This window comes from Phoca vitulina, unplaced genomic scaffold (assembly GCF_004348235.1).
Source record: "Phoca vitulina isolate PV1807 unplaced genomic scaffold, GSC_HSeal_1.0 scaffold45, whole genome shotgun sequence".
Lineage (NCBI taxonomy): Eukaryota > Metazoa > Chordata > Mammalia > Carnivora > Phocidae > Phoca > Phoca vitulina.
The window spans coordinates 2,374,138-2,399,382 of NW_022589748.1; the positions used below are offsets into that span (position 1 = coordinate 2,374,138).

At 47.7% G+C, this 25,245-nt stretch overlaps 1 protein-coding gene across 4 annotated transcripts in view; it reads right to left on the minus strand.

The window, feature by feature from the left end:
• Positions 1-21,533, minus strand: part of LOC116648646 (NADPH--cytochrome P450 reductase) — a 60,592-nt gene extending 39,059 nt beyond the window's left edge. Inside the window, exon 1 of one of the 4 annotated variants that reach the window (XM_032430756.1) lies at positions 21,118-21,533. Coding sequence is in view for 1 of the 4 variants with exons in the window: in XM_032430754.1 (XP_032286645.1) it covers positions 2,235-2,318 (84 nt within the window). In the remaining 3 variants the exon portion in view is untranslated. Of the gene's footprint in view, positions 1-2,234; positions 2,553-20,193; positions 20,631-20,677; positions 20,788-21,117 lie in introns of those variants that run through there. The other 3 variants (XM_032430755.1, XM_032430757.1, XM_032430754.1) reach the window with 3 other exon arrangements.
• Between the last annotated feature and the right edge of the window lie 3,712 nt (positions 21,534-25,245).

The following is a 25,245-nucleotide window of genomic DNA, read 5'->3' on the forward strand; positions in this document are numbered from 1 at the left end:
AGGAGTGCGGTGTGAAGGAATGGCTGCTGTCAATGCACACGGATGCGTGAGCATGCGGGGTGTATGTCCTATCCAGCTCCCAGATCCTGGCTTCTAAACACCGTTCTCCATCGGAAGGAACCAGGGCTCCTTGGAGGAATGGCGGGCTCCAGAACTAGGGCAGGAAAAGCAGTGACTGAGTCTGGATCACTTTGCTGTGCCAACCAGGAAAGAAGGGCTGGAAGAATGACAGGGGACGTGTCAAAAGGACACAGGGTCCTGGAAGGGGTCCCCACTAGCCAAATCTGTGAAAACCGAAATAAATCCCAGAGTGACAGATTAGAACCATGAGGACAAAAGGAGAGCACACAAGTCAATACTGATATGAATACATACATGAATCAATAAATACCTGGATGAATAAAGAAAGTTCTTCCTTACAGGAGAATACCAACTAAGAAAATGAAAGACTTAGAAAATCACCAACTGGCAACCTCTATGGTGATAGAGCCGTTTCAGCAAGGATTGTGAGTGCTAAAACTTGCGGGTCAAAGTGTGATGAGAAACTTATTGATTGCATAGGGAAAAACAATACTTTACAGATGACAACCGGGCTGACATCACCATAACCAAGTGATCAAAGGTAATGGCTCCAATCCTGGGCCAGCGACATTGCCTACCACCTGCTATGGTGCTCCAAAGGACACAAAGCCATTTCTGTGATATTCTGCCAAAAATACACAATCTCAATCTTATCACTGTCTTATCAGCAGACAAATCCACCCTGGGGGACATGCTACAAAGTGATGGCCTGACTTTTTGGAAAATGTCAAGGGCAAATATGATAAAATAACGAACTGCTTTGGGACATAGAAGAGTGTTTATGGTTAAATGCAACCTTGGGCCAGGAAAAGAAAAAGGAAGAAAATATTTTTCTTTTGCTATAAGAGACGTGAATGGCAAAATATGAATAAACTCCACATTCAGAAAAGTAGAGTATCGATGTGAATTTCCTGGTGGGAATTATTGTACTATGGTTCTGTAAGAAAACGTCCTTGAATTTTAGAAAGTAAACACCGAAGTACTTAGGGGTAAATGAGCGCCCTATCTGTAACTTACTCTCAAGTAGATCAGGGAAAAAAATATCTAAAAAAAAAAGTATATATATATATATATAGAGAGAGAGAGAGAGACAGAGTGAGAGAGAATAAAACAAACATAGTAAAATGTTAATATTTGGGGAAACTGAGTAAACAGTATTCAAGAATTCACGATTTTTGCAACTTTTCTGTAAATCTGAAACTATTTCAAAATAAAACAAGTTAAAAATATACATGATCAGGGACGCCTGGGTGGCTCTGTCGATTAAGCGTCTGACTTCACCTCAGGTCATGATCTCAGGGTTCTGGGATCAAGCCCCGTGTCCAGCTCCCTGCTCATCGGGGAGCCTGCCTGTCCCTCTCCTTCTGCCTCTCTCCCCGCTTGTTCTCTCTCTCTCTCAAATAAATAAAATCTTTAAAACAAAATACATGATCATTGAAAAACATATGCTAAATTTAAAAACATAAAGTAAAAGAATGTAACCCAAACATGTACTAGTTATTTTTCTTCTACCAGTTTTTTGTTGTATTGGCTTTTTCTTTACAGATTTTAAAGTCATCTCTACACCCCACGTGGGGCTCGAAGTCACAACCCTGAGATCAAGAGTCGCATGCTCCACCGACTGAGCCAACTAGGGGCCCCTGTTCTACCAGTTTTTCATATGTATATCACAAATTCCTTTTTACCATTATTGGTTTTATACTACATATAATTTTGTCCTGTTTTTTTTTCACGTATGAAATTGTGAACATGATAAATTCTCAAACGTTATCTTAGCCTATGAACATAAGAATCGCTTGCTGGATATTTTCACCATTATAAACAATGCCATGATAATCATGATTGATAGCTTTTCAAGATAAATCTTTGTGCACCTCTGACTACTTCCTTAGAACGGAGTTTCCGAAAGTATCTTAGAAATATCTCTGAATCAAAAGGAATAAATATTTTGAAGGCTGTTAAATTACTTTCCAAAAAAGCAATTTATTTTCAACATTTTTCTGGAGCTTTCCCTCCACAAGACCCCCCTGCTGACCCGGAGCAAAGGGAGCAACTTCATAATGCACCATGCTCACAGAAGCCTGGGAGGAAAAGAAGTAAAAAGCAACCCCTAAGTACCAGAATCAGTAAGCACTCCGGGGAGGCCATGATACCTGTGCCCCAGAGAGGGGGAAGAGTGAAGAAACTGGAAAGATGGATGTGCAGACCAGGCAGGCCTTCTCAGTGATGGAAACCATTCCCAGGAAATAAGACCCCTAGTGGTAGAAAGTAGGAAAGGTGTGCGTGAGGCGGTGCAGGCCCAGGGTCACAATCACACACTAACCTGAGGACCACAGCTTGGGGACATACGAGTTCCTCCGCTTAGCACTCCACTCCCCACCTGCTGCTCCTCGGCTCCCAGGGCCCTTCCCGGGGGGAGACCATCAAAGGCAGGGCAGTGGGTGACACGGGGAGGAAGGAGTCCTGGGGAAGCACATTTCAATAATCATGTCCACCAATGGTGTCTGGAAACAGATATGTTTAAACTCCTTATGTCATGACATCATCACACACACACAAATCTCAAAGCCTCTCTGAGCTTCCGTTTCTTCCTTTATAAAATGGGGATATTACTACCTACCTCACAGGGCTGTTGGCGGTATTATGAAAGACAAAAATGTGTGCAGGGTGAATCCTGCATGAAGAAGACAGGAACAACTGCTCCGTCCTGTGCCTAGCGTACTGGGTGTGCTCAAGCTACGAGAATGTACATCCATGGCAGAATACTTCGGCTCTGGCCCCTGGAAGCCAGTCTAGGTGACTTCCAGAAGCTCTTCGATTTCCTTAAGAGTTTAAGAGAATACGATCTGGAGAAACCCAAAAGCTCTGGAGAAACCCAACCTTTACTGAGGGGAAAGTTAAACTTGGGGTTCTGAGGTCTAGAACTCCCAGAATCTGTCCAGTTCTGCCAGACCAGAGGGCTTGCCCAGAGATTTGCCTCCAGCTAAGCTGGAACTGGAGGACCAGCTCCCCTCCTTCAACTGCTACCCCTGGGGCCAACAGGAGCAGGGTGAGTTCCCATGCAACGTCTTTCAACTGTCCTTGATCGGGGAGGTGACAAAGGCCCCAGAGGCTACTGCGAGGGGGACAGAAGACAATGCCTGGCGGAGGGCAGGCACAGAAGAGCCCAGAAGGCCTGCAGTCACTCTAAAAGGTGCTGCAACAGCCCTTCTGGCCTCGCAGGCTGGGACCCTGAACTCCTGCCAGGCCCAGTGCCCCTCCGGCCCAGTTGGTCTACCATCTGTAGACAAGGTTAGCTCAGTCTTTGCCAACTTCCACCAGTCAGAATGGCAACGGATGGCACCTTTATCCCACTTCACCTGTCTTCTGGCGTGAAGAATAGCCTGGATTATTTTAGCAGGAAGACAAAACAAAACAAAAACCTACCTACCTTTCATGTATTCCTCCACGATGACAGTATTAGGTCAAAATTTCAAATGCCCCCCCATTCCAGGATCCCCTAAAGAAAGGGAGTCCCTCCTTCTGCCTCGTCTACTGACTCTGGGAGTCCTCTATTTCCGTCACAGCAAAGGAAACCAAGGTTACTTTCCAAAAGTCATATTTGAGCTTCTACTAAAATCATGACTTTTCGGGGCACCTGGGTGGCTCAGATGGTTAAGCATCTGCCTTCAGCTCAGGTCATGATCTCAGGGTCCTGGGATCGAGCCCCACATCGGGCTCCTGGCTCAGCAGGGAGCCTGCTTCTCCCTCTGCCTCTGCTCCTCCCCCTTCTTGTGCGCGCGCTCTCTCTGTGTCTCAAATGAATAAAATCTTTAAAAATAATAATTAAAAAAAATAAAATCATGACTTTTCTAGCCAGAAGTGGTTTCACAGAGAAGGGACTGTAACACTGAGGGGAGCAAAACAGCCCCAGCTCTGTTTTCTTTCTCTGATTTCTCTCTAGTCCACTTGATTATAAAACAGTATTAGTAGCCAAACGGGCAGAGGGCCATGATGAAAAGGGTGTGGGACTTGGTGGGAGTTCAGAGACCCAAATTTGGGTACTGGCGTTCCCACCATCTTAGTAAATCATTTCCCCTCACCGAGGCTTGGCCAATGAGATGGGCTATCAGTCCTTGCCTGGCTTTCGCACCAATGATGCTTGTGGAAACATTATGTGAAGTATCACAGACACGCTGGTGGTTGAGGACATAGAAGACAAGGGTCAAAGGTAAAACTGCCTTGAGGTGAAACACCCCACTCATACTAAAGAGCGGCTCTTCCACATCCATCAAGTATGCTATGTGCCCAGCACTGTGCTGGCCATATAAGCGAGGACAAACTAAGTCAGGGAATGTTCTCTGCCCCTCCCGTGAAGAGACACAAGTGGTGGTTATTTCCTTGCCAGAATGAACAGTACAGATGGCCAGTGCCAGTTCACAGCTGGGTGAGGCTGGTGTGAGTCCAAGTGGCTAGGGAGGGCTTCTCGACCGAGGGAGGCACAAAATGGCAGGTCATAGAAAGGTGCGGGGGGAAGAGCGTCCAGAAGGGCCTGAAGGGAAAGTGGGCTCACAGCTTTAGGCGGAAAAGCACCAGTTCAAAATTGCTCTGCCATTGGGGCGCCTGGGTGGCTCAGTCGTTAAGCGTCTGCCTTCGGCTCAGGTCATGATCCCAGGGTCCTGGGATCGAGTCCCACATCGGGCTCCCTGCTCGGCAGGAAGCCTGCTTCTCCCTCTCCCATTCCCCCTGCTTGTGTTCCTGCTCTCGCTGTGTCTCTCTCTGTCAAATAAATAAATAAAATATAAAAAAAAAAAAAAAAAAATTGCTCTGCCACTTAATAGTTCTAGGACTTTGGGCAAATCTCAACATCCCTCGGCCACTTTCCTATCTAAAGTGGAGTATCACCACCGCGGAGAACTCTAACAGGGCTATGGGAGAGTAACATGGGGGAAACTGCAGACACGCAAAGAATGCTGGATTATTGTCCCTCCCATTCCTATTCTCTGGGGCAGATCAGAGTGAAAATCAGCATTGTCACCGAGCACCCACATTTTGGTTTCTAAAGACCATTCTCCAATAAAAGGAACCAGGGTTTCTTAAAGAACTAGCTGGTTCCAGGGCTGGTGCATGGGAAAACAAAAGAAGCCTGGAACGTCTCTAGTGCTGTAAATTAAGGAAAAGCTCAAGGAAACACGGGGCTTGAACCAGGAGACATCTCAATGGAGGTCCTGATGGCTAAAGCTAGAACAATTTAAGCACCCAAATAAATAATGTTCTTGGATGGGGGGGGGGGTGTAATTCATTTCTATGGTATTTTTTTATTGTGGCAAAATACACATAACCTAAAATTTGCCATCTTAAAGTGTATAGTATAGTGGAATTGAGTACATTCAAAATGATGTACAACTGGGATGCCTAGGTGGCTCAGTGGGTTAAGCGTCTGCCTTCGGCTCAGGTCATGATCCCAGGGTCCTGGGATCGAGTCTGCATCAGGCTCCCTGCTCAGCAGGAAGCCTGCTTCTCCCTCTGCCTGCCACTCCCCCTGCTTGTGCTCTCTTTCTGACAAATAAATAAAATCTTTAAAAAAATTTTTTTTAAATGACGCACAACCGTCACCACCACCTAGTTACGGAAGTTTTTCATCACCCCAAAGGAAACACAGTACCCAGGAGGCAATCAATCCCCATCGCCCAGCCCCTGGCAACCTCTCATCTACTGTCTGTCTCTGTGAATTTCCTTATTACAAACATTTCACATGAATGAAATCATACGATCAGCAGGTCCTTTGTGACCGGCTTCTTTCACTGAGCATCACGTGTTCAAGCTTCACCATATTGTAGCAGGTGTCAGCCATTCACTCCTGTTTACGGCTGACTACTAGTCCGACGTACGGATCTACCACACTTATTCATTCATTAGACGATGGAATTTGGGTTGTTTTCACTTTTTGGCTATCACAAATAATGCTGCTACATTCACGTACAAGCCTTTGTGTGAGTGCCTGTTCTCAATTCTCCAGGTAGATAACTGGACGCGGAATTGCTGGGTCATGTGGTCATGCTATGCTTAACGCATGGAGGAACTGCCACGCTGTTTTCCCCAGCGGATGCACCACTTCCCGTTCCCATCAGCAACATACGAGGGTTCCAATTTCTCCATGTTCCCACCAACATCAGTTTAGTTTTTTCTGGTTTAGTTTTTGTTTTAAATAGCCATGCCGGTGGGTGTGAAGTGGTATCTCACTGTGATTTAGATCTGCCTTTCCCTAACGACAAATGATGCTGAGAATTTTTCATGTGCTTGTGGCCATTTGTGTATCTTCTTTGGAAAAATATCTGTTCAGGTCCTTTGCTCATTTCTCAATTGGGTTGTTTTTTCTTGTTGTCGAGTTATGAGTGTTCTTTACATATGCTAGATACTTGAACCTTATCAGATATATGATTTGCAAATACTTCTCCCCATTATGTGAGCTGTCTTTTCACTTTCTTGATAGGGTCCTTTGATGCATCAAAGTTTTTTAATTTTTATGAAGTCCATGTCTTAGCTCAGACTGCTCTAACAAATATCCTAGACCAGACAGCTTAAACAAGAAACATTTATTTCTCACAGTTCTGGAGGCTGGGGAATCCAGATCAAGGCACCAGTAGATCCAGTGTCTGGTGAGAGCCTGCTGCCCGGCTTGTAGATAGCTGCTTTCTCATATTCACACATGACAGAAAGCAGAAAGAGGAAACAAGCCCTCCTGTCACTTTTTTTGTTAAGATTTATTTATTTTTAGAGGGGAGTGGGGGGAAGGGCAGAGGGAGAGAGAGAGAGAGGATCCTCAAGCAGACTCCCCACTGAGCAGGAGCCTGATGTGGGACTCAATCCCAGGACCCTGAGATCATGACCTGAGGCAAAATCAAGAGTCGGCTGCTTAACCGACTGAGCCACCCAGGCACCCCCCTCTCCTGTGACTTCTTATAAGGGCACTAATCCCATTCATGTGGGTTCCACCCTCATAACCTAATTACCTTGCCAAAGCCCTACCTAATACCATCACATTAGGGGCTAGGATTTCAACATATGAATATTAGGGGCACACAAACATTCAGTTCAAAACAGTCCAATTTATCTGCTTTTTCTTTTGTTGCTATGGTTCTGGTGTCATATCTGAGAAACCACTGCCAAGTCCAAGGTCATTAAGATTTACCTCTATATTTTCTCCTAAGAGTTTTATATCTCTGACATTTGTTTAGGTCTTTGATCCACCTTGAGTTGATTTTTGTATATGGTGTAAAGTATCCAGCTTCATTCTTGTTGTGTGTGGATATCTAGTTGTCCCAGCACCACTTGTTGAAAAGACTATTTCCTTTTATCGAATGGCCTTGGTACTCTTGTCAAAAATCACTTAACCATATATGTATGAATTAGGTTCTGGATTTCAATTCTATTCCATTGACCTATAGGTCTGTCCTTATAATAGCACCACACTGCCTTAATTACTGTAGCTTTCTGGTGGGTTTTGAAATCAGGAAGTATGAGTCTTCCCATTTTGTTCTTCATTCTCAAGACTGGCCATCTGAAGTTCCTCGAAATTCTGTAGGAATTTTAGGATCAGCTTCTCCATTTCTGCATAAAAAGCCATGAGGATTTTGATAGAGATTGCACTGAATCTGTGTTCTGTTTTGGGGGCGGGGGACGTAATACCATTTTAATGATATTAAGACTTCTGGTCCATGAACACAAAATGTCTTTCCATTTATTTAAGTCTTTTTTATTTTCTTCCAGCAACGTTCTGTAGTTTCCCATGGAAAAGTCTTCCACCTCCTTGTTTAAATTTATTCCCAAGTATCTGATTCTTTTTGATGCTACTGTAAATGGGATTGTTTCCTCAATTTTTCCTCTTTGAATTGTTCACCGCTAGTACTGGGTTTTGAACAGCAGAATAAATAAATACTCATGACTCCATAGTGACATAAATAATCAAATAAATAAAGCAATAGGAGAGAAGGCACAGCTCTTCCTCACAAGATTCCAACTAATAAATGTAGGAGGAAAGAGGGAAATAGGTAATTGCCATTAGACAGATCCCCAGTAAGAATTATTGCAGACGAGACCTACCAGTGGATGTGCTAAAATTAGTGGGCAAAAGTCCCGGGAGAAACAGGATTTGCACGGTCTCAAAGTTCTCTCTCCCAAGATACTTATTAACTACAAAGAGGAAAATAGTAGCTTTGCAGACACCAACCCAACCAAGAGATCACGGTAGACGTCACTAGTAATGAGCCCCCTGAGACAAGGTACTCAGAAGGACACAGCACCATCTTGGTGGTTTTCTTGCCACAGATGCATTACCTCCTTCCAAACACAAGAAAACATTGGTCAAACCCCAACTGGGGTGAGTTCTATGAGGTAACAAAGCTAGGACAGGCGAAGGAACTGTCAGAGATGGGAAGAGACTACGGAGGCATGACAACTAGGTGCAAGGCAGGATCTTGGACAGGACCCTAGGACAGATGGAAGACGTTAGTGGAAAAACAACTAGTAAAATTTTAATAAGGGATGTTGTTTAGTTCAGGGGTTGGCAAGTTATGGTCAAGCATTGACCCAGGCTGCTGACTACTTTTGAAAATAAAGTTTTATTAGAATACAGTCATGCTCAATCATTTACAGATGACCTACAACTGCTTTCTTGCTAAAACACCAGAGTCGTGGACTTGTACAGACATCTTACAACCCACGAAACCTAAAGTATTTACTTCCTGGCGCTTTACGGAAAAAGTTTGTCCGGGGGTGCCTGGGTGGCTCAGGTCATGATCCCGGACCTCGGGGAGTCTGCTTCTGCCCCTCCCCACACTCCTTCTCTCGTTCACTCTCTCTCTCAAGTAAATAAAATCTTTAAAAAAAAAAAAAAAGTTTGCCCACCCTAGGTTTATAGTTAATAATACCATACCAATGTTAATTTCCTAGTCTTGGTAACTGTATTATAATTTTATAAGATATTAACACCAAGGGAAGCTGGGTGAAAAATATAAGGAAACTCGTTTTGCACCATTTTGGCAACTTCTCTGTAAGTCAAAAATTGGTTAAAAATAAAAAATTTTTAAAAATAACCCAGCGGCATCCTTCCTGCAAGGCCTTCCCATCAGCTTCCCTAGACACATCTTTCACACTGCTGCCTCTTCTTTCTTCACTGTTCTTCCTCCTAAGAATGTTCTTCCCTTTTCTAGAGTAGCCACCAAAGCTGTGTCTTCAACGATGAACTCACGTGCCACTTCCTTCATAAAATCTGCCCCCGCTCCTTCCTACGCATGCTCAGTGACGGCAGGAAGCCGCACCTGCCTTGTAGGAAAGTTCCTTCCTTCCCCATCTTCTCTCACCTGATCAAGAACAACTTAGGATCAAGAGGTATGGCTTGGGGGCGCGTGGGTGGCTCAGCTGGTGACGTGTCTGCCTTCAGCTCAGGTCATGATCCCGGGGGTGGTCCAACTCCTGGCTCACAGTGGTCCCAGTGAGGTCCCACACTGGGTCACCCTAGGTTCGGCCAGCAGTAGGCTGTGCCATTCAGCAAAACCTGAGTGCGCTAGGGCAGCGAGGACCAGGTAGCCACGTAAGGCTGCTCTGGGCAACAGCTCCACATCCAGAGCAGGCAGTAGGCCTTCTTTTTGTCCGCCAAGCGGCTTCACAACCCACCATCCTGCCTACGAGAGGACAGGAAGCCAGGGTTCTGACGGCACACTGTGATGGGGACGTGGGCATCCCTTTCCCGGGAGGCCAATATTAACCAGAGGTCAGGTGAGACTGCCATGGGGCTGAGGCCTCAGATGGCATGTGTGGAACCCCCCGCTCTGCCCGTGCTTCACCTTGACATTCGGCCGTGCTGCGCATCAGATCAAATGTGTACCGAGGTCATTTCCGTGATCTGTGTCTGTGGACTCATGCCATGCTTTTAAGCCACAAGATCTGGGGGACAGGGTTATTAAAAACTCACAACAACATGAGCAAGTCCGTAATAATCAGATGCTAGAGGACCATCCTGTGGTGTCTATAAAAGCACCCACGATGATCAGACCATTTACAAGACTGCTCGTCAGCACTAAACCATTAGCTAATAACGGTTTCTTACTGCCCTGACCACGTTCTCTTCGAGGGTGAAACACAAAATCCTCTGGTGCTGGGCTGACGTTACACTGTGCTGTCACCTGGGATACTGGGTCACGCGAAGTGCTCCCGGGGCTGGCAGCTGAGGCCGCCCTCTGACAGATGTTGCCAGGACAGCTGCTGCGTACTTGGCCACAGGCAGCTGCCCCCGCACGGGCTGCGAAAGCCACGGCTCACACTGCACTGCTGTGGCTTCCTGCTGGGAAAGAGGCGACCCACATCACACGACACACCTAGCGGAGGGGCAGGGAGGACATTTCTCTAGGCCACCGGACTGGGAAAAGGTGTCTTCCTCCGACCCCCACACACACCCCGAGGAGGAGCTCACCGCCTAACGTGACGCAATGTCTGGCGAAGGCCAGGTGCCTCCGCTCGGCTCTTGGCTCCCATAAGGGGACTCAGTAGGGCAAGCCGCTCTGTCCACGTGACTCCACGACCTCAGTGGATAAATTCCAAGTTGCTGTGATGGGAGGAACCCTGTGAGAGGGATCAGCCCCCATTCTTCAATGCTTCAGGCTGGAAGCGACACACGTCGCCCCCTCTCAAGAGGGCTAAGAAACACGGGCAAGCTCAGAGACACGTGGTGAGCCGTGCACGTGTCCGCTGCAGGTGCGCACAACCCGCCTGAGGGGACGGGCGGCCGGGGGCGGAGCCAGCGGCTCAAGGACTCGTGGCCTATTTTTCTTTTTTTTTTTTTATTTATACATTTGAGAGAGAGAAGGCGTGAGCGGGGGAGGGTGCAGAGGGGGAGAATCTCAAGCCGACTCCCTGCTTAGCGCAGAGCCTGACTCAGGACTCGATCCCAGGACTCTGAGATCACGACCTGAGCCGAAACCAAGAGCTGGAGGCTTAACCAAGTGAGCCACCCAGGCGCCCCAAGGACTTGTGGCCTAGTAACCGGATTTTTAAAAATGGAGATCTAATTCACGTACCATAATATTCATCATTTTAGAGCACACAACTCAGTGGTTCACCCACACTGTGCGCTCACCACTGCCATCTAATTCATGAACACTTCCATCACCCCCAAAGAAAACCTCGTACCCATTGGCAGTCACTCCGCGTTCCTGATTTGTCTTCCCCTCTTTCTCTGGACATCGGGAACCTCTGGACAAACTCCAAGCGCCACTAGCAGCCACACACTATCCATAACCCTAGGTCCCCCACCATCACTTTCTATTTGCCTCGTCTATTTATATCTACATAAATACTACCTGTAGTAACAATTAACATGTGTTAAGCCCCTGAAATAGGACGTTCTCCCATTTCATTTCATCCTTACAACTCTCTGAGGTACGGGAACTGTAATCACCACAGAGGACAAAGCACCTTGTCCAAAGGCAGGGAACGGATAAGCGGTGGAGTCAGGCTCCAAACCCAGACCAGCGGGCATCAGAACCACCCTCTCCTCCCTTTCTTTGCCCTGCAAAACCTTTACGGAACAGGGCAAAGTTATAGCTCGAAGTTGCTTCGCTGAATGACCTGGGGTGCGTCTGGCAGTTAACAGCCCGGCGGTACCGTCAGGTGACAGTGCTGCTCAAAATTAAGCCACCCCCGGAGATGCGGGCGAGGCCGGTGTCGGGCGGGAGCTCCTTGAGTCTCCGAGCCCCGGTGCTCAGGAGGCCTGGCACAGGCACTCGGCTGACAGCTGCCGAATGGCTAAATCCACACAGTATCCCGGGCCAGAGTCATCACTCTGCACTTAAAGGTACAGCCTGCTGGCCCTTCAGCCGGGAGCACTGGGACGGGATCAGAACAGCCTTCTGACACCTCTTGGCTCTGCTATGGTCACTCACTAAGGGGAAGAAGCCAAGCCAGGCCTTTCGACTTTCCCAGCACAATGGCAGGACGCTGCACGTGGGATGTGCTAAGAGCCTCATGACCTCCACCGTGGCCTGCCTGCCTCCCAACCTCTGGCAAAGGGACTCTCCCCACCCACTCTCCCAGGTTCTCCTGCTTTCCCCCTCTGCCTGCAGGAATACATCCCGCCCAGAGTCTTCTCTTGCTCCCATTCCCCCAAAGGTCTGCCCATGCAGTATTACAATAGAGACTGAAGTTCTCTGCACTTACCCAAGAGGGTCCCAGGAAGGGCTCCCTGTGGGCCATGCTCCTCTGTTGTATGGAACATTCCCTCTGCCGGGGGCCTGAGCCACCATCATCCTGTTGGTCCTGTCCACACACAAGTGCAGTCCCAGCACCTCTAAGAGGGCCTGGTACTCACAGGTGGTCTACAAATACCTGCTGGGCATGGAAGTTGCTGCCCACTGCCTTATTCAATAAGCCCCGGATAAAGGCCCAGAGAAAAGTGCTTCTCGTGCTAAACTGACCTGCTTCCTTTTCCCAATAATGCTTGCTGTTCAATCCCGTCCTTCTTTGGCTTGCCTTCTGGGAAGCTCTGAACTGAGTTTTGTGCTTAATCCAACAGCTGCCCTTGACTGCCTTATCATACGATTACCTGCCTCCCAGGGTCCTCTCAATTACTAGGCTCTCAGCTTTTAGTTATTTCCTTGGTTTGGGGTTTGGCTGAGGAGTGTGTTGGCCTTGGAATTCAACTAACTTAAAACCCAGTTGGGCCATGAAAGAACATGGGTCTTGTAGGTAGACAGACCTTGGTTCAAACCCCAGATATGCTACCTCCACACAATGGGACCCTAGGCACATGATCACAGCCTCGGGCCCATCACTGACCACCCTCACAGTGTTCTGATGACTACATGAGACACAAAATACCCAGCATGGGACCTGACATACAACAGACACTCAAAGGTTACACTAGAACCCTCTTATTAATTTCAGTAGCATTTTTTAAGTAAACACATTGATTCAGATTTTTGGCCTCCAGGTAATGATTTGGAAGTATGTAGAGAGACTTAGAATACTATGGGGGAGATACCCAAGTTCCTTCTCTTTTTCAATTATAAAATGATTCATTGCTGAATTATTGAATAAACTAGTAACTGCAGGAGGAACTTGAGACATTTCAATTGTCATACCTAGATGGAAAACTAAAATCCTCCCAAAAATTCATATTGCACCTCAGAGTAATCTTGAAAGACACAGATCAGACCCAACATTGACATCTGGGCTCAGTCCATATGCAGGAGGAAGTAAGAGACTAGGGAGAGAGAAGTCATAATCACTCATTCACCCATTCTCTCCCCTGTTCAGCCAGTTAGCATCCAGTGAGCGCCCACCTTATGCCTGGCCTGGCACCATGCACTGGCTTACTCTTGTGGCAATGATGGGGAGGTTCCCTGTTCCCAATGAATTCACATTCTGTTCCAACCATACTGCCATTAGGGGGAGGGAGGATTAGGCTCCTTCTATTACCAGCCACTTCCGTATCCTTTGGGGGGGGCAGATGGGGGAGGAAGGGAAAATCAGCAAACAATCTGACAGCGACATCAATCTTTGAGCAAAGGAAGGGTGATACAAGCAGGGCTTGGAGATCAATCCAGCGTGGATGGATCTTGAGAAGCAGTGGGAGGAGTGGGAAGGAATTATGGACTCAGGGGGGCCAATTAGGGGCGAGCGCGGCAGGAAATGAAGGGGCTACAATAACACCACAGCAGGTGGGGAGAGAGAGAGCCAAAGATGAAAAACGGACAGGACTGCATGGTGGTGGAAACCCAGAATGAAGAGGAAGGCAGAGGCCAACCGGTCTTCTGTCTTTAGAGCATGAGGGACCAGGAAGACCGTGAGGTCACTAACAGGGAGAGAGAGACATTACTGGCGAGGAGCTGGGGCGGGAGAGGACAGAGGGTTCCCGCAGGTGGGATGGGAGGTTTCATCTCTGTTGCCATGCTAACCGACTTTTTAGAGTTTGCGAATCGTATTACGTAAAGCCCTGCGCCCAACCTGTCCACAAGACACTGTTCGGTTTCTTAAACAATCACAAAGGTTCTGAAACCCTTAACTGAAACCAACAAATGCTCTTCCTCACTGGACTGCAAATCCGGATGGGAAAACTTGCTGATGCCTGGAATGTGTCCCAATCTAAACCCTACCCCTCGAAGAAGCCGGGCACAATTGGCTGATGGGTTCTCCCGTGTATTCAAGAACCACCATCCCTGTTTGCAGTGTTGGAAACCGACCCCAGGTGACCTACGGATAGAGTCAACACCTCTGAATTCAGAGGTGAGCACAAGTTCACATGTTCCTACCCAGCCCTCAAACCTTTGTACAGACCCAGCCTACCCAATGCAACGATGTGTGCTAGCAAGGATCGAAGTACCACAAGGTCACAGTGCTGTTACGTCAGCACCAAAGGAACAGGTCATGTGGAAGGCAGAGCTTGGTAAATGCGGGGGGGGGGGGGGGGGGGGGGGGGGGGGGGTCATAGGAAAAGGCACTGAAGATAAAATGAGGGGAGATAAAAAAAATGACTAAACATAATTCATAAATTTCACCCAGAAGCAAATTACGTAAGTCACACATCAGAGGGCACACCCCACAGAGTCCATCTTTCTCTGTGAGTACAACCAGGTAACAAAAGCCAACTTTTTCCATTCTATTTCCCTACCATAGGATCTCTTAAAGAATCCAATTCTCTGAGAAACAATCCATGGCTGATGACACCACCGTTTGGCCCATCACTATAGTCCAGTTTGGCCTTGAAACTGATTCGTTTCTGGGAGGCATGGGTCTGATTCTCTGAGCTGTGTGTGTCTGATTCTCTGTGTACAGACGCTGAGCAAAGATCAGAATGCCTCTCCCCTCCAGCACCCCAATTAAAGGAGATTTCCCCCACCACAGTCACCTCTTTATAAATGAAACAAGACCCCCACATCAGCAGTTTTCTCCACAAGACACCCAGAAGAAGGACTGGGTCCCCCAGGTGCTTTGTTCACAACCTACTCCAGTGTTAACCGACTTGCCACACCAACCAGCAGCAGGCATAACCAGCTGATGAATTCGGCTCCAGGGGACCCAACCAACAGACCAGCCTTCAAAGAGCCATGGTTTGCCCCATGGGACTCCTCCACCACCTTCACACACACACACGCACGCATCCCGACAGGTACACCACACAACTAACGTAAACACCTCACCTGGGGAGGGGGCTGGGAGAAGGAAAAACACCTTGAGGATGCAGAACGCTGAAACAGTAGGATACAGATTGAAGCAGAGTAAGATTCCCAAATGATGAATTCACCCAGAAAGGAGGATACTAACAGTAAGAAAGTCCGAAAAGCCAATACGAGAATACGCTGCTCTGTGCCAGTCACATCATTGACCTATTGAAAAGCCTTCCCACCTGGGAGGCTCAGTCGGTGAAGCATCCAGCTCTTGATTTTGGCTCAGGTCGCGTGATCTCAGGGTGGTGAGATGGAGTCCCAACTCGGGCTCCACACTGAGTGTGGAAACTGCTTAAGATTCTCTCTTTCCCTCTCCCACTGCCCCTCCTGCTCATGTTCTCTCTCTCTCTAAAATAAAATAAATATTAAATAAATAAGTAAATAAATAATTAAAAGCCTTCCCATCACTTAGCATGGCTCACAAGACTCCTTCAGAGAAGCCCCAATTGCTTCCTAGCCTCATGCAACCTACACCCTACACCCCCCGGGGGGAGGTGTGCCTTGGTGGGCTCAGTGAATTCCTACCTACCCTTCAAGACCCAAATCAAATGTCACTTCTTCTGTGGAGGCTGGCATGACCCCCAAATAAAGGCAGCTCAACCTGAGTGCTCCCTTGAGTGCACACGGTGGGCTTAGCACCAAAGACGAGCACTTCACATGCATTATCTCAAGAACGAACCCCACACACTCCGCAATAACTGTTTATGTTGGTTCCCCGCCGTGTCAGAATTCCCAAGTACCTGAACCGGGCCCTAAACATAGAAGCTTGGACCCTGAGGGCCAAAGATAGGTTTTTGAAGTGTCATTCCACAGGGATGGAAACACTGCCAAGAGTGGGAAGAATTAACTGCTGAAAAATAAACACCTTTGGAACTGTCCCAGGAGGAGGTGAAGCAGGATTCTTTTTCCCACTTCATGGCTGAAGACAGAAGGCCTGGCGTGGGCCAATGCCTGGATAAGCCGGTAAGCTACCTCTGCCCCAGGAGCCTCTCCCCACCTGCCTGGTGAGTCTACATTTCTATCAAATGCCAGACAACAGAACTGCACAGAAAAAGCAGCTTTGTTCTGTAGCCTATATAATAATAATAGAGAACTGGCATTACCTATCTCCCCAAGATACTCATTTCACTTATGTTCCTTACACTATAATGAAATGTACAGTGAGACATACAAGACAGACATACTTAGGGGCACCTAAGCCAGGAGAGTATGCTCTCCTTGCACACCCTCCCAATTCACCTCCCTGCATCCGAGGACAATATTTACATATGGCTTTTTATGGTAACCATTCTTTTCTTTTTTTTCTTTCAGAGAGAGCGTGAGGCGGGGTGTGGGGGGCAGAGGGAGAGGGAGAGAGGATTTTAAGCAGGCTCCACACCCAGTGCAGAGCCCAAAGCGGGGTCTGAGCTCACGACCCTGAGATCAAGACCTGAGCCGAGATCAAGAGGCGGACACTTAACCAACTGAGCCACCCAGGTCCCCCACACCAAAAAAAATTTTTTTTAATTAAAAAAGACAGACATACTTATTGGTGCTTTGGTATTGGAAGCAAGGAGGAATAACACAGCACAAAAGGAAGGCAGGGGCTCTGGAAGCAGACGGTCCTGGGTGAGGCCTCAGCTTCACCCTTAGCCTTGAGCAAATGACTGCATCTCTGAGATGCGCCCCCCCCCCCAGCTGTGAAGTGGGTATGAAAACTAGCCTTTTGGGAGTCATCACAGGAATTAAAACACACACACACACACACACACACACACACAATCTTGTGCATACATAATACAAACTTAGCACAGATGCTAGCACAAATTTTCCGAAATAAAAGCATCTCTGCCATTAGCAGTTCATCTTCACAACCGACCTGAGAATTCTGAATTTAAAAACATGAGTCTCTGCTGGTGGGAACACAACAAGGGAATGTTTTTGGAGGGAAGTTTAATACGCAGTGATACTGAAAGTCACACCATTTCTATACACACACACACACACACACCCCTTTGTATTATTTTTCTCAGTAAAGGAAATGTCTTAGTGGAAGGCTCTGAAGGACATTCACTGTCTATATTACATATTTCTGTAAGAGTCTTTTTTTTAAGTAAGGAACGCTTACTTCTGTTTTTTTGTAAACAGAAAAAATACATTCTTATAAAAAGTCATTTCTCCATTTCACTTTTTTGCGGATTTTAATTTTTAAATGAACCTGATATATAACAAAAAGTTATTATCTCAAAGTATTTATCATCATTTGACAAATCATGTGTGTTGTTTGTCCCCAGGAAGAGATTAGATCCACGGAGGATTTGTTTGTTTTGTTGACTACTAAAACTCCAACAGCTAAATAGTGCCTGGCATGTAGTACTCAGTATCTGTTAAATGAGTACATTGAAAAGTTCATGAACATTGATCCATTGATCCATTAGGAGTTCATAATGCAAAAATATTTGCCCAATCGTACAAAGATAAAGAACAAAGGCTACTCACTGCTGAAGAACTCATAAGAGCAAAAAGCTGCAAAAAACACATTTTTTTCAATAATATCAATTACTGGAATATTCCGTCATTTTTTTTTTTTTTTAAAGATTTTATTTATTTATTTGAGACAGACAGAATGAGAGAGAGAGAGAGCACATGAGAGGGGGGAGGGTCAGAGGGAGAAGCAGGCTCCCTGCTGAGCAGGGAGCCCGATGCGGGACTCGATCCAGGGACTCCAGGATCATGACCTGAGCCGAAGGCAGTCGCTTAACCAACTGAGCCACCCAGGCGCCCAATATTCCGTCATTTTTAAAAAGAATGAGGTTTTAAAAAAGAATGAAGTAGAAAAAAAAAAGAATGAGGTAGAAAAAAAAGAATGAGGTAGAAAGAAAAAAGAATGAGGTAGAGCTTTACACAGTGATATATCATGGTAAGTAATTAAAAGCAAGCCTCAAAAACAGTATGACTGACAGCATGACTTTGTGTTTGAAATTTATAGCAAAATTAAACAGTAGCACATTTCTGTTGTTTTAAGTAAAAAAAAATTAGATAATAAATGTTTTTATATGTGAAAAAATATCTGGAGAACGTATACTATACCACTAGCAGTGATTTTTTTTTATCTCAGTATAAGGCTATGAGGGATGCTAACTACACTGCATATTTCTTAATAGTTTTATTTTTTTTAAATAATGAGCACTTAATATTTCTAGAAACAGAAAAAAACACATTTTTATAAAAACAGCCATTTCTCCATTTCATTTTTTTCTGATTTTAATTTTTAAATGAATCTGACATATAAGTTAAATCCCAAAGCACTAAACCGAGGCCCACAGGCCTGGGGTGGTTTGCCAAAAGGCACATGGTGCTAGTGCCTGAGCTGGAAGTCAGGTTCCTGGACCCCTCCTCCCCCCATCCTGTGCTTTGCTCCTTCCTAAAACACAAGGAAGCAGAAATGCTGCAGGGGCAGCTGGGCTCTCTGGAACCATGGAAGGTTCCATGGGTGGGGGGGAATGAAAACTGCTTAAGAGCTAAATTCCGATTAACCTGAAACATTCCATAGGTCTAGCCAATAAATGTTCTAGATGTGCCAAGCAGTTCTGATTCCAAATACTCTCCTGAACACAGGTGGACTTACCTAACTCAGATCCTGATTTTCAAGGGGTTAAGGGAGTCACTGGCAGATCCTAAAATTTCAGGTTTGCCAGACAACCAATAAATCCTGTGGCCATTTACAAACTCGTACCACCCAGAAGTATTCACCTGCCTTACTCATGTCGGCTGAGGTCAACCCTGTTTTCAGGTGCTGAAGTATATCCCTGGGGTTCCCTGCATCTCAAACCTATCTGCTCTTTTTCCAAGTGCTAGACATGAAGAATTTTGGAGAATTAAGACCCCCACCCCCGAAAGTTTTCAACACCTCAACATAACTGGAAGCTAATACTCCATTCTCTGAAATGCAGCCCTGTTTTTTGGACAATTGAGACAATGATTAAGCTCTCTGCCCAATGACACAGTTTCTCATCTCAGCTGCTAAGAAAATCATGAGAAGCTCAAGAACTGCCCATTCTCTCAAAAAGAAAAGAAGACCTCCTTAGAGGGACACAGAGAAAAGAAAGCGATCCCTTCTGAGTTTGCTGCTCTACCAAATGGGACTTTTGGACTGTTTTCCTGATCAAGCCAACCCCACAACCACTCAGAGGGGATCTGTCCAGGCGGAACTTGGAAGTAGTTAATCAAGGTCCTGTCCCCAAATGAGAGGGCCTACGGAATTACAGCACTGCACAGTAGGGGCACTGGATCCCAGACGGTTAGTTAACTGTTCCGCGAGTACGGAATACTACAATTCTCAATGCCACCCTCCAAGACCAAGACCCTCTCTTTTGAGCCTCAGAACCTCCACCCTGTGTGGGTGGCAGAGTGGGCTGTATCACCATCTGTACTCCTTGAGGAGGAAACAAAGGCTCCAAGAAGTTAAGTGTCCTGCCAAGGGGCCAAGATTCAAACCAGAACTACCCACTCCAGCCCAGTCTCCCTTGGCGCTACCACTATTCTCCAGTTTGGCCAAGCTCAGAGGGAAGACTGTATTTGATGGGTCTAAGAAAAGGAGGCAGCCACGTCCTCTGAAGTGGACCCAAACTCTTCAGTACCGTTCACTAGCTTACACAACGGTCTTGAGAAATGTAAGCAAAAAGTTGAGGTCAAGTTCCCTGCAGCCCCCTCGCCTCCCAGGAGACCTCGACCTCTTACCCAGTTACTAAGGGTGTCACGGCTAAGGGTGTCACGGCTGCCCAGCAGAGCCCGGCAAAGATGTGTCGCAGCTGCCACCGAGACACGTGCCCGGGAGGAGCACTGCCCCCCAGGGATGCCCTTCCCCGCACCCAGAGCGATTCTCAGGAGAGGCGGGGCTGGCAGGCTCCCCGGAGCCCTCGATTGAGCCCACCTGATGCTGCAGGGTCAGATTCGGGTCCCAGTCGCATTCATCGAGCGTCTCCTACGTGAGTTACCTCAATAACTGCCCTCCTCCTGAGGCCCATTGTACAGACGGGGAAACTGAGTCTCTGAGAGGAAAAGTGGCTTAGCTGAGGATGGCGGCGCGGAGACTGGAGCCCGAGCCCTCTGACGCCAAGACTCGGCCCTCGGCCGTGGGGTCCGTCGGGCGCTCTGGGCCGCGGAAACCACGACCCTCAAGGCGCCGCGAGAGGTCAGCTCGAGGGGAAAGGCCGCCCCGGGAAGCACCAGCGAGGAAGCCGCACTTCCCGCGCGAGCGTCAGCTGAGACACGCAGCGACCCGGCCCGAGAGCCCGCCCTAGCGCCGAGGGTCAGGGCAGCCGAAGCGGCCAAAAGCCGTCGGGCCCCGGACCCCGGCACCCTGAACCCCGGCGCCCTGACCTCGCAAGCCCGCGACCACGACCGCGCGCACTTACCAGGGGCGGCCCGGCTACACTGCGGCCACCTGAGCAGGACGCAGGCCCGCACCACTGAGACGCTACCACCGCCCGCGCCGGCCGCGGGGGTGGAGGCGTGGCCGTCGGGGGCCCCGCCCCGCCCAACCGCGCCGCGCGCTCTTGGGGCCAGCCTCCCCCCCCGGCGAATCCGAGCTCTTGGTACGGCCCGGCACGGCCACGCCCCCTCAGCGGCCCCGCCCCGCGCCGGGGCCCTGGAGCCTCGCCCCGCGTTCCGCATGCGGCCGTGGCCTCGGCGCGACCGTCCCTGCTGCTGCCGGTCGCGCTGCCCCTGCCCCGGCCGGCCCGCCTCGTGGGTCACCGCGGGGCCATGGCTGTGCGCCGCGGGGCCTGGCCTGCTGCCGCCGGCTGCCGCTCGCGTGTGTTCGCGCTTTCTCTCTCCCACCGCCCAGTGCCCTTACCCGGGTCGGGACAACCTGACCGCAGAGGGCCCGGACCAGAATGCGGACCTGCTTGGGGCGGAGGACGGGAAGTGACCAGGCAGGGGGCGCGGACTGGACCGAAGAGGCGGGGAGGGGGCGGAGGGCCCTCGGGCGTGAAATGTCTGGCTGCCTGGGTGGTGGGTCTGAGTCCCACCTCTGCCTCCTGCTGTCGTTCTTTATAGGGTCAGGAGGATCAGGCAGTATTACTCGTGTTCCTAAGGGATTTAACTCAGTGCAGTAGTAAGTGCTCTAGAAATGGAAGTCATTGCTATTAGTAGTAGGAGTAGTACTAAGTGCTCTGTTGCGAATTCCTTTCGAACAGTGGGAAACTCCCTGCCTTCAGAGCCCATTCTCCATCTTTAAAAACAGGACCAACCAACCAACAACCAATACTTTGAAAATAGTAAAGTCCTGTGTAAAGAGAGGATTATTCCTGTGGCCCCAGTTCTAGACTTCCAGGTCCAGTCTGTCAGGAACCTGTCCCTCCAACAGATGAGATGAATGCCATCGCCCTCAGGGCGGGGTGCACCCTGTCCAGCCAAGGAACCGAATGTGTAACTCCTTCACTTGGCCCCCAAGAGAGCAGTGGGGAGTTCCTCCTCCAATCTCTGATACTCCCTCCCACCTTCCCAACACCCTGTTGAACATCTTCTGGGGGTGTCCCAGGGAATCTTCAGTCTTTGATTCTGAATCCTTGTACCTTGCTTCTGTGAGGCTAGAAATTACAACATTGAGTTCTCTCTGCTAATAAAAGATCACCCAGGCAGGAACAGGCATCTTTTTTTTGCTTTTCCCCATTGAACCACTAACTGAATCCTGTGGATTCTATTTCCAGGACCCTCTCCCCACTTCTTACCTTATCTGCTGCCTCTGCCCTAGTTCAGGCCTCCCTGGGTTCACCTCTCACCTGGATGATCTCAGCAATTCCTGACTGTGCATGTCACTCCAGTTTCTTCTACACCCACTGCCAGGGAAACTTCTTCATATTCTTCTCTGCTCACTGCCCTACCTTCCTGACTCTATACCCATCCTCCCCAAAATAACACTCTCACTAGCCCGCTGGGAAAAAAAAAAGGTAGGTTAGATATGCACCTCACACTTCACATGAATAGACATTCCCAATAGATAAAAGATTTAAATGATTAAAGAAAGAGAGAAGAAAGAGGAAAAGTCCTATAAGAAATCATGGGGACTATTTCTGTTACTCCCCAAGAGGCCTTTCTGAGTTATGACACAAACCCCAGAAAACATAACCAAAAAGATTAGAAAATCTGCCTACAGAAAAATCAAAGCCTGATGCATGACAAAGACCTACAGGCAAAGTCAAAAGACAAACAGGAGATATTTGCTATTATTAAGAGTCAAAGGACTAGTTTTCCTCATAACAAGACCCACTAATTAATGAGGGAAAAAAAACCAAATCAACATAAATTGACAAAAGATATGAATACTCAGTTCACAAAAAAAGAAATACAAATGGCTTTTAACCATATGAAGAGATTTTCAACCTCACACGTAAAAGAAAACGCAAAATCAAAACTCTGGCCGGGATACCTTTTTTCCCCTCTAACGATGACAAACCAAAAGTCTGACGACACACTGCTGGTGCAGCTGTGGGGAAATAGGCACTGTCATATCTTGTTGCTACACCCATGCGAGAATATCACCCAGCTATAAAAAAAAAACAAAAAGGCAAATGAGGAAGCTCATTGCTGACACAACCATCTCTGAGATGAATTGATAAAAGGAAAAGGAAGGTGATGACAGCAGTTGTAAAAAGCTACTGTTTGTGTTTTTAAGAAACATTGTAGCGGGAAGGGAAGTGGAAGAAGGATCTACAGACCATGTATAGATCTGGTTGTATGTGCACTTCCTCTCTGGAAAGAAGAGAAAGTGCTAACATTGGTTGTCTCTAGGGGAGACTAGGAAAATTGGGACTGGGGGCGAAGGAGGTGTCTTTCACACATTGTGCCTTGCTAATGTTCACTCACCCAAAGTTGAATACATAAATACTTTTTTTTTTTTTAAATACCCAAACAATCTTGTCTCTGGCCAAAGAACCAATTCTTTTGACTACATGCTTCATTTTTCTCAAATCAAAATTAGACACATGTGGGTTACAGACAACAGTTTCCTGTCAATTCCCCTCTGTTTCTCCTTTACCTTCACTGCCCGGAAAGAATCACCTTTTACCTTGTTTAACGCTTTATTCTGGTCCTTATTTCCACACTGGTAAAGAAATGTCTTTGTGGCTGGCTGTTGTCCTATATTTTAGGTGTTACCTCTTGAGTCCTGCTAATGATGAGGAAGGTCATTAAAACCACAGCCTGCCTCCCCTGCTCACACATTTCAACATAATTATGTATATACCTACTTGACTTCCTCTGTTAGTCGTCTTTATAATTGAAGCAGCAGCCTTGGACCTTTCTCGATCCATCCGCTGCGGGCAGTATCTCTTCACATGGTATGATAACATTATCAGCGTCCTTGTCCCTCCCTTTGCTCTGTGCCCCCACCTCTGCTTCCCGCCTTCAGCTGCCTGACCCTTGATGTTTTCACGATTGAGCTTGGTGATATTTACATTCTACGTGTTTTTTGCTTTGTCTGTGGCTTGGGCCACATGTGGGGTGTCCAGTCGACGGCAGCACTGACACCGTTGTAACATTGGGCAGGGTGTGCACAGATGAGCCAATCATCCCTATGACTACAGGGCTCTTCTCTTGCGGCTGTCCTCTTCCCAGAAGTTCCTTTTTTTTTTTTTCTCCCACCCTGGCACGATTTAAAAGAAACAGATCCTCAATTTCTCCCTGGATCTGGTTTATCAAGCTTTTTCCAGATAACTCCTTCAGGGTTCTCGGACAACCCCCCTGCTCACATCCAGACTAGTCACTGTCAAGGATGGAGTCTGCATTACTATCTGTTTCTGTTCTCACAGCAGGTGCACAATCAAAGTGTGCAGTATGGACAGATCTCCTTAGTCTGGAATGCAAGGGCATTCAAAAGCTGGCCCTGACTTGTCTTTCTAGCTTGATCTTCATAAACTTCCTCCACAAACTTTTTACTCCAGCAAAATTGGACAAATCCTGGTACACGCTGAAATTTTGATTGTAGCCTCTGAGCTATCAGGAATGTCATTTTTTTTTTTCATGTTTTTTAATGTCCATATCCTACCAATGTGCCCACTTCTGGAAAGCTGTCCTGATCCCTCCAGGGTCGGTGGCTTCTTCACTGCTATCCAGCCCTCCAAGTCCCCAAGTGTTTCCTACTTAAAGTCGTGTTTCCTACTTAAAGTCATGTTTCCAGAATACTGGTCTCCATTTGCTCTGGAGTCCCTCCAGGTCAGGTCTGTGTCCCCCCAGGACAGGGCCTCCTCTGTCTGTCTCTCTGCTCCCCCCCCCCCCACCCAGTGCTGCCAACTGCAGGCAACAGGAGGCATCTGCCAGACGAGACACAGAGGATTCAGGAAAGGTGGGCTGGAGTTCCAGAGACTAGGCTGGGGTGGATGGGAGCTAGGGACTGGACTGTGGTCATTGCTGGACAAGGACTGGGTGGCCTGTCCAGGGTCCTACTTTGTTGGGGTTTGGGGGGGGTTCTGTCTCCACTGAACAGAACTGAAGGAGGTTTGTGCAGGTGTGTCTGCATTAAAGGTTCATCAAGAATGTGTGATCTTGGGGCGCCTGCGTGGCTCAGTCGTTAAGCATCTGCCTTCAGCTCAGGTCATGATCTCAGGGTCCTGGGATCGAGCCCCGCATCGGGCTCCCTGCTCCGCGGGAAGCCTGCTTCTCCCTCTCCCACTCCCCCTGCTTATGTTCCCTCTCTAGCTGTGTCTCTCTCTGTCAAATAAATAAATAAAATCTTAAAAAAAAAGAATGTGTGATCTTCTAAGGGACTGCTATAGGCAGTCCAGTCCCACACCCTCCCTCAATAAGCTTCTCCTGAATGTGAACAATGTGAAAACTCATTGCACCTGCAACAGACAAAGCATCTGTCCCTGGAAGCAGCTTTTAAACATGTAGCATCCCAAAAAGTTCATCTTACCTTTGATCACCATAATCCCTTGGAGCCTCCCCTTGTTCTATAGACCCAAACGTTTACTGAGCACTTGCA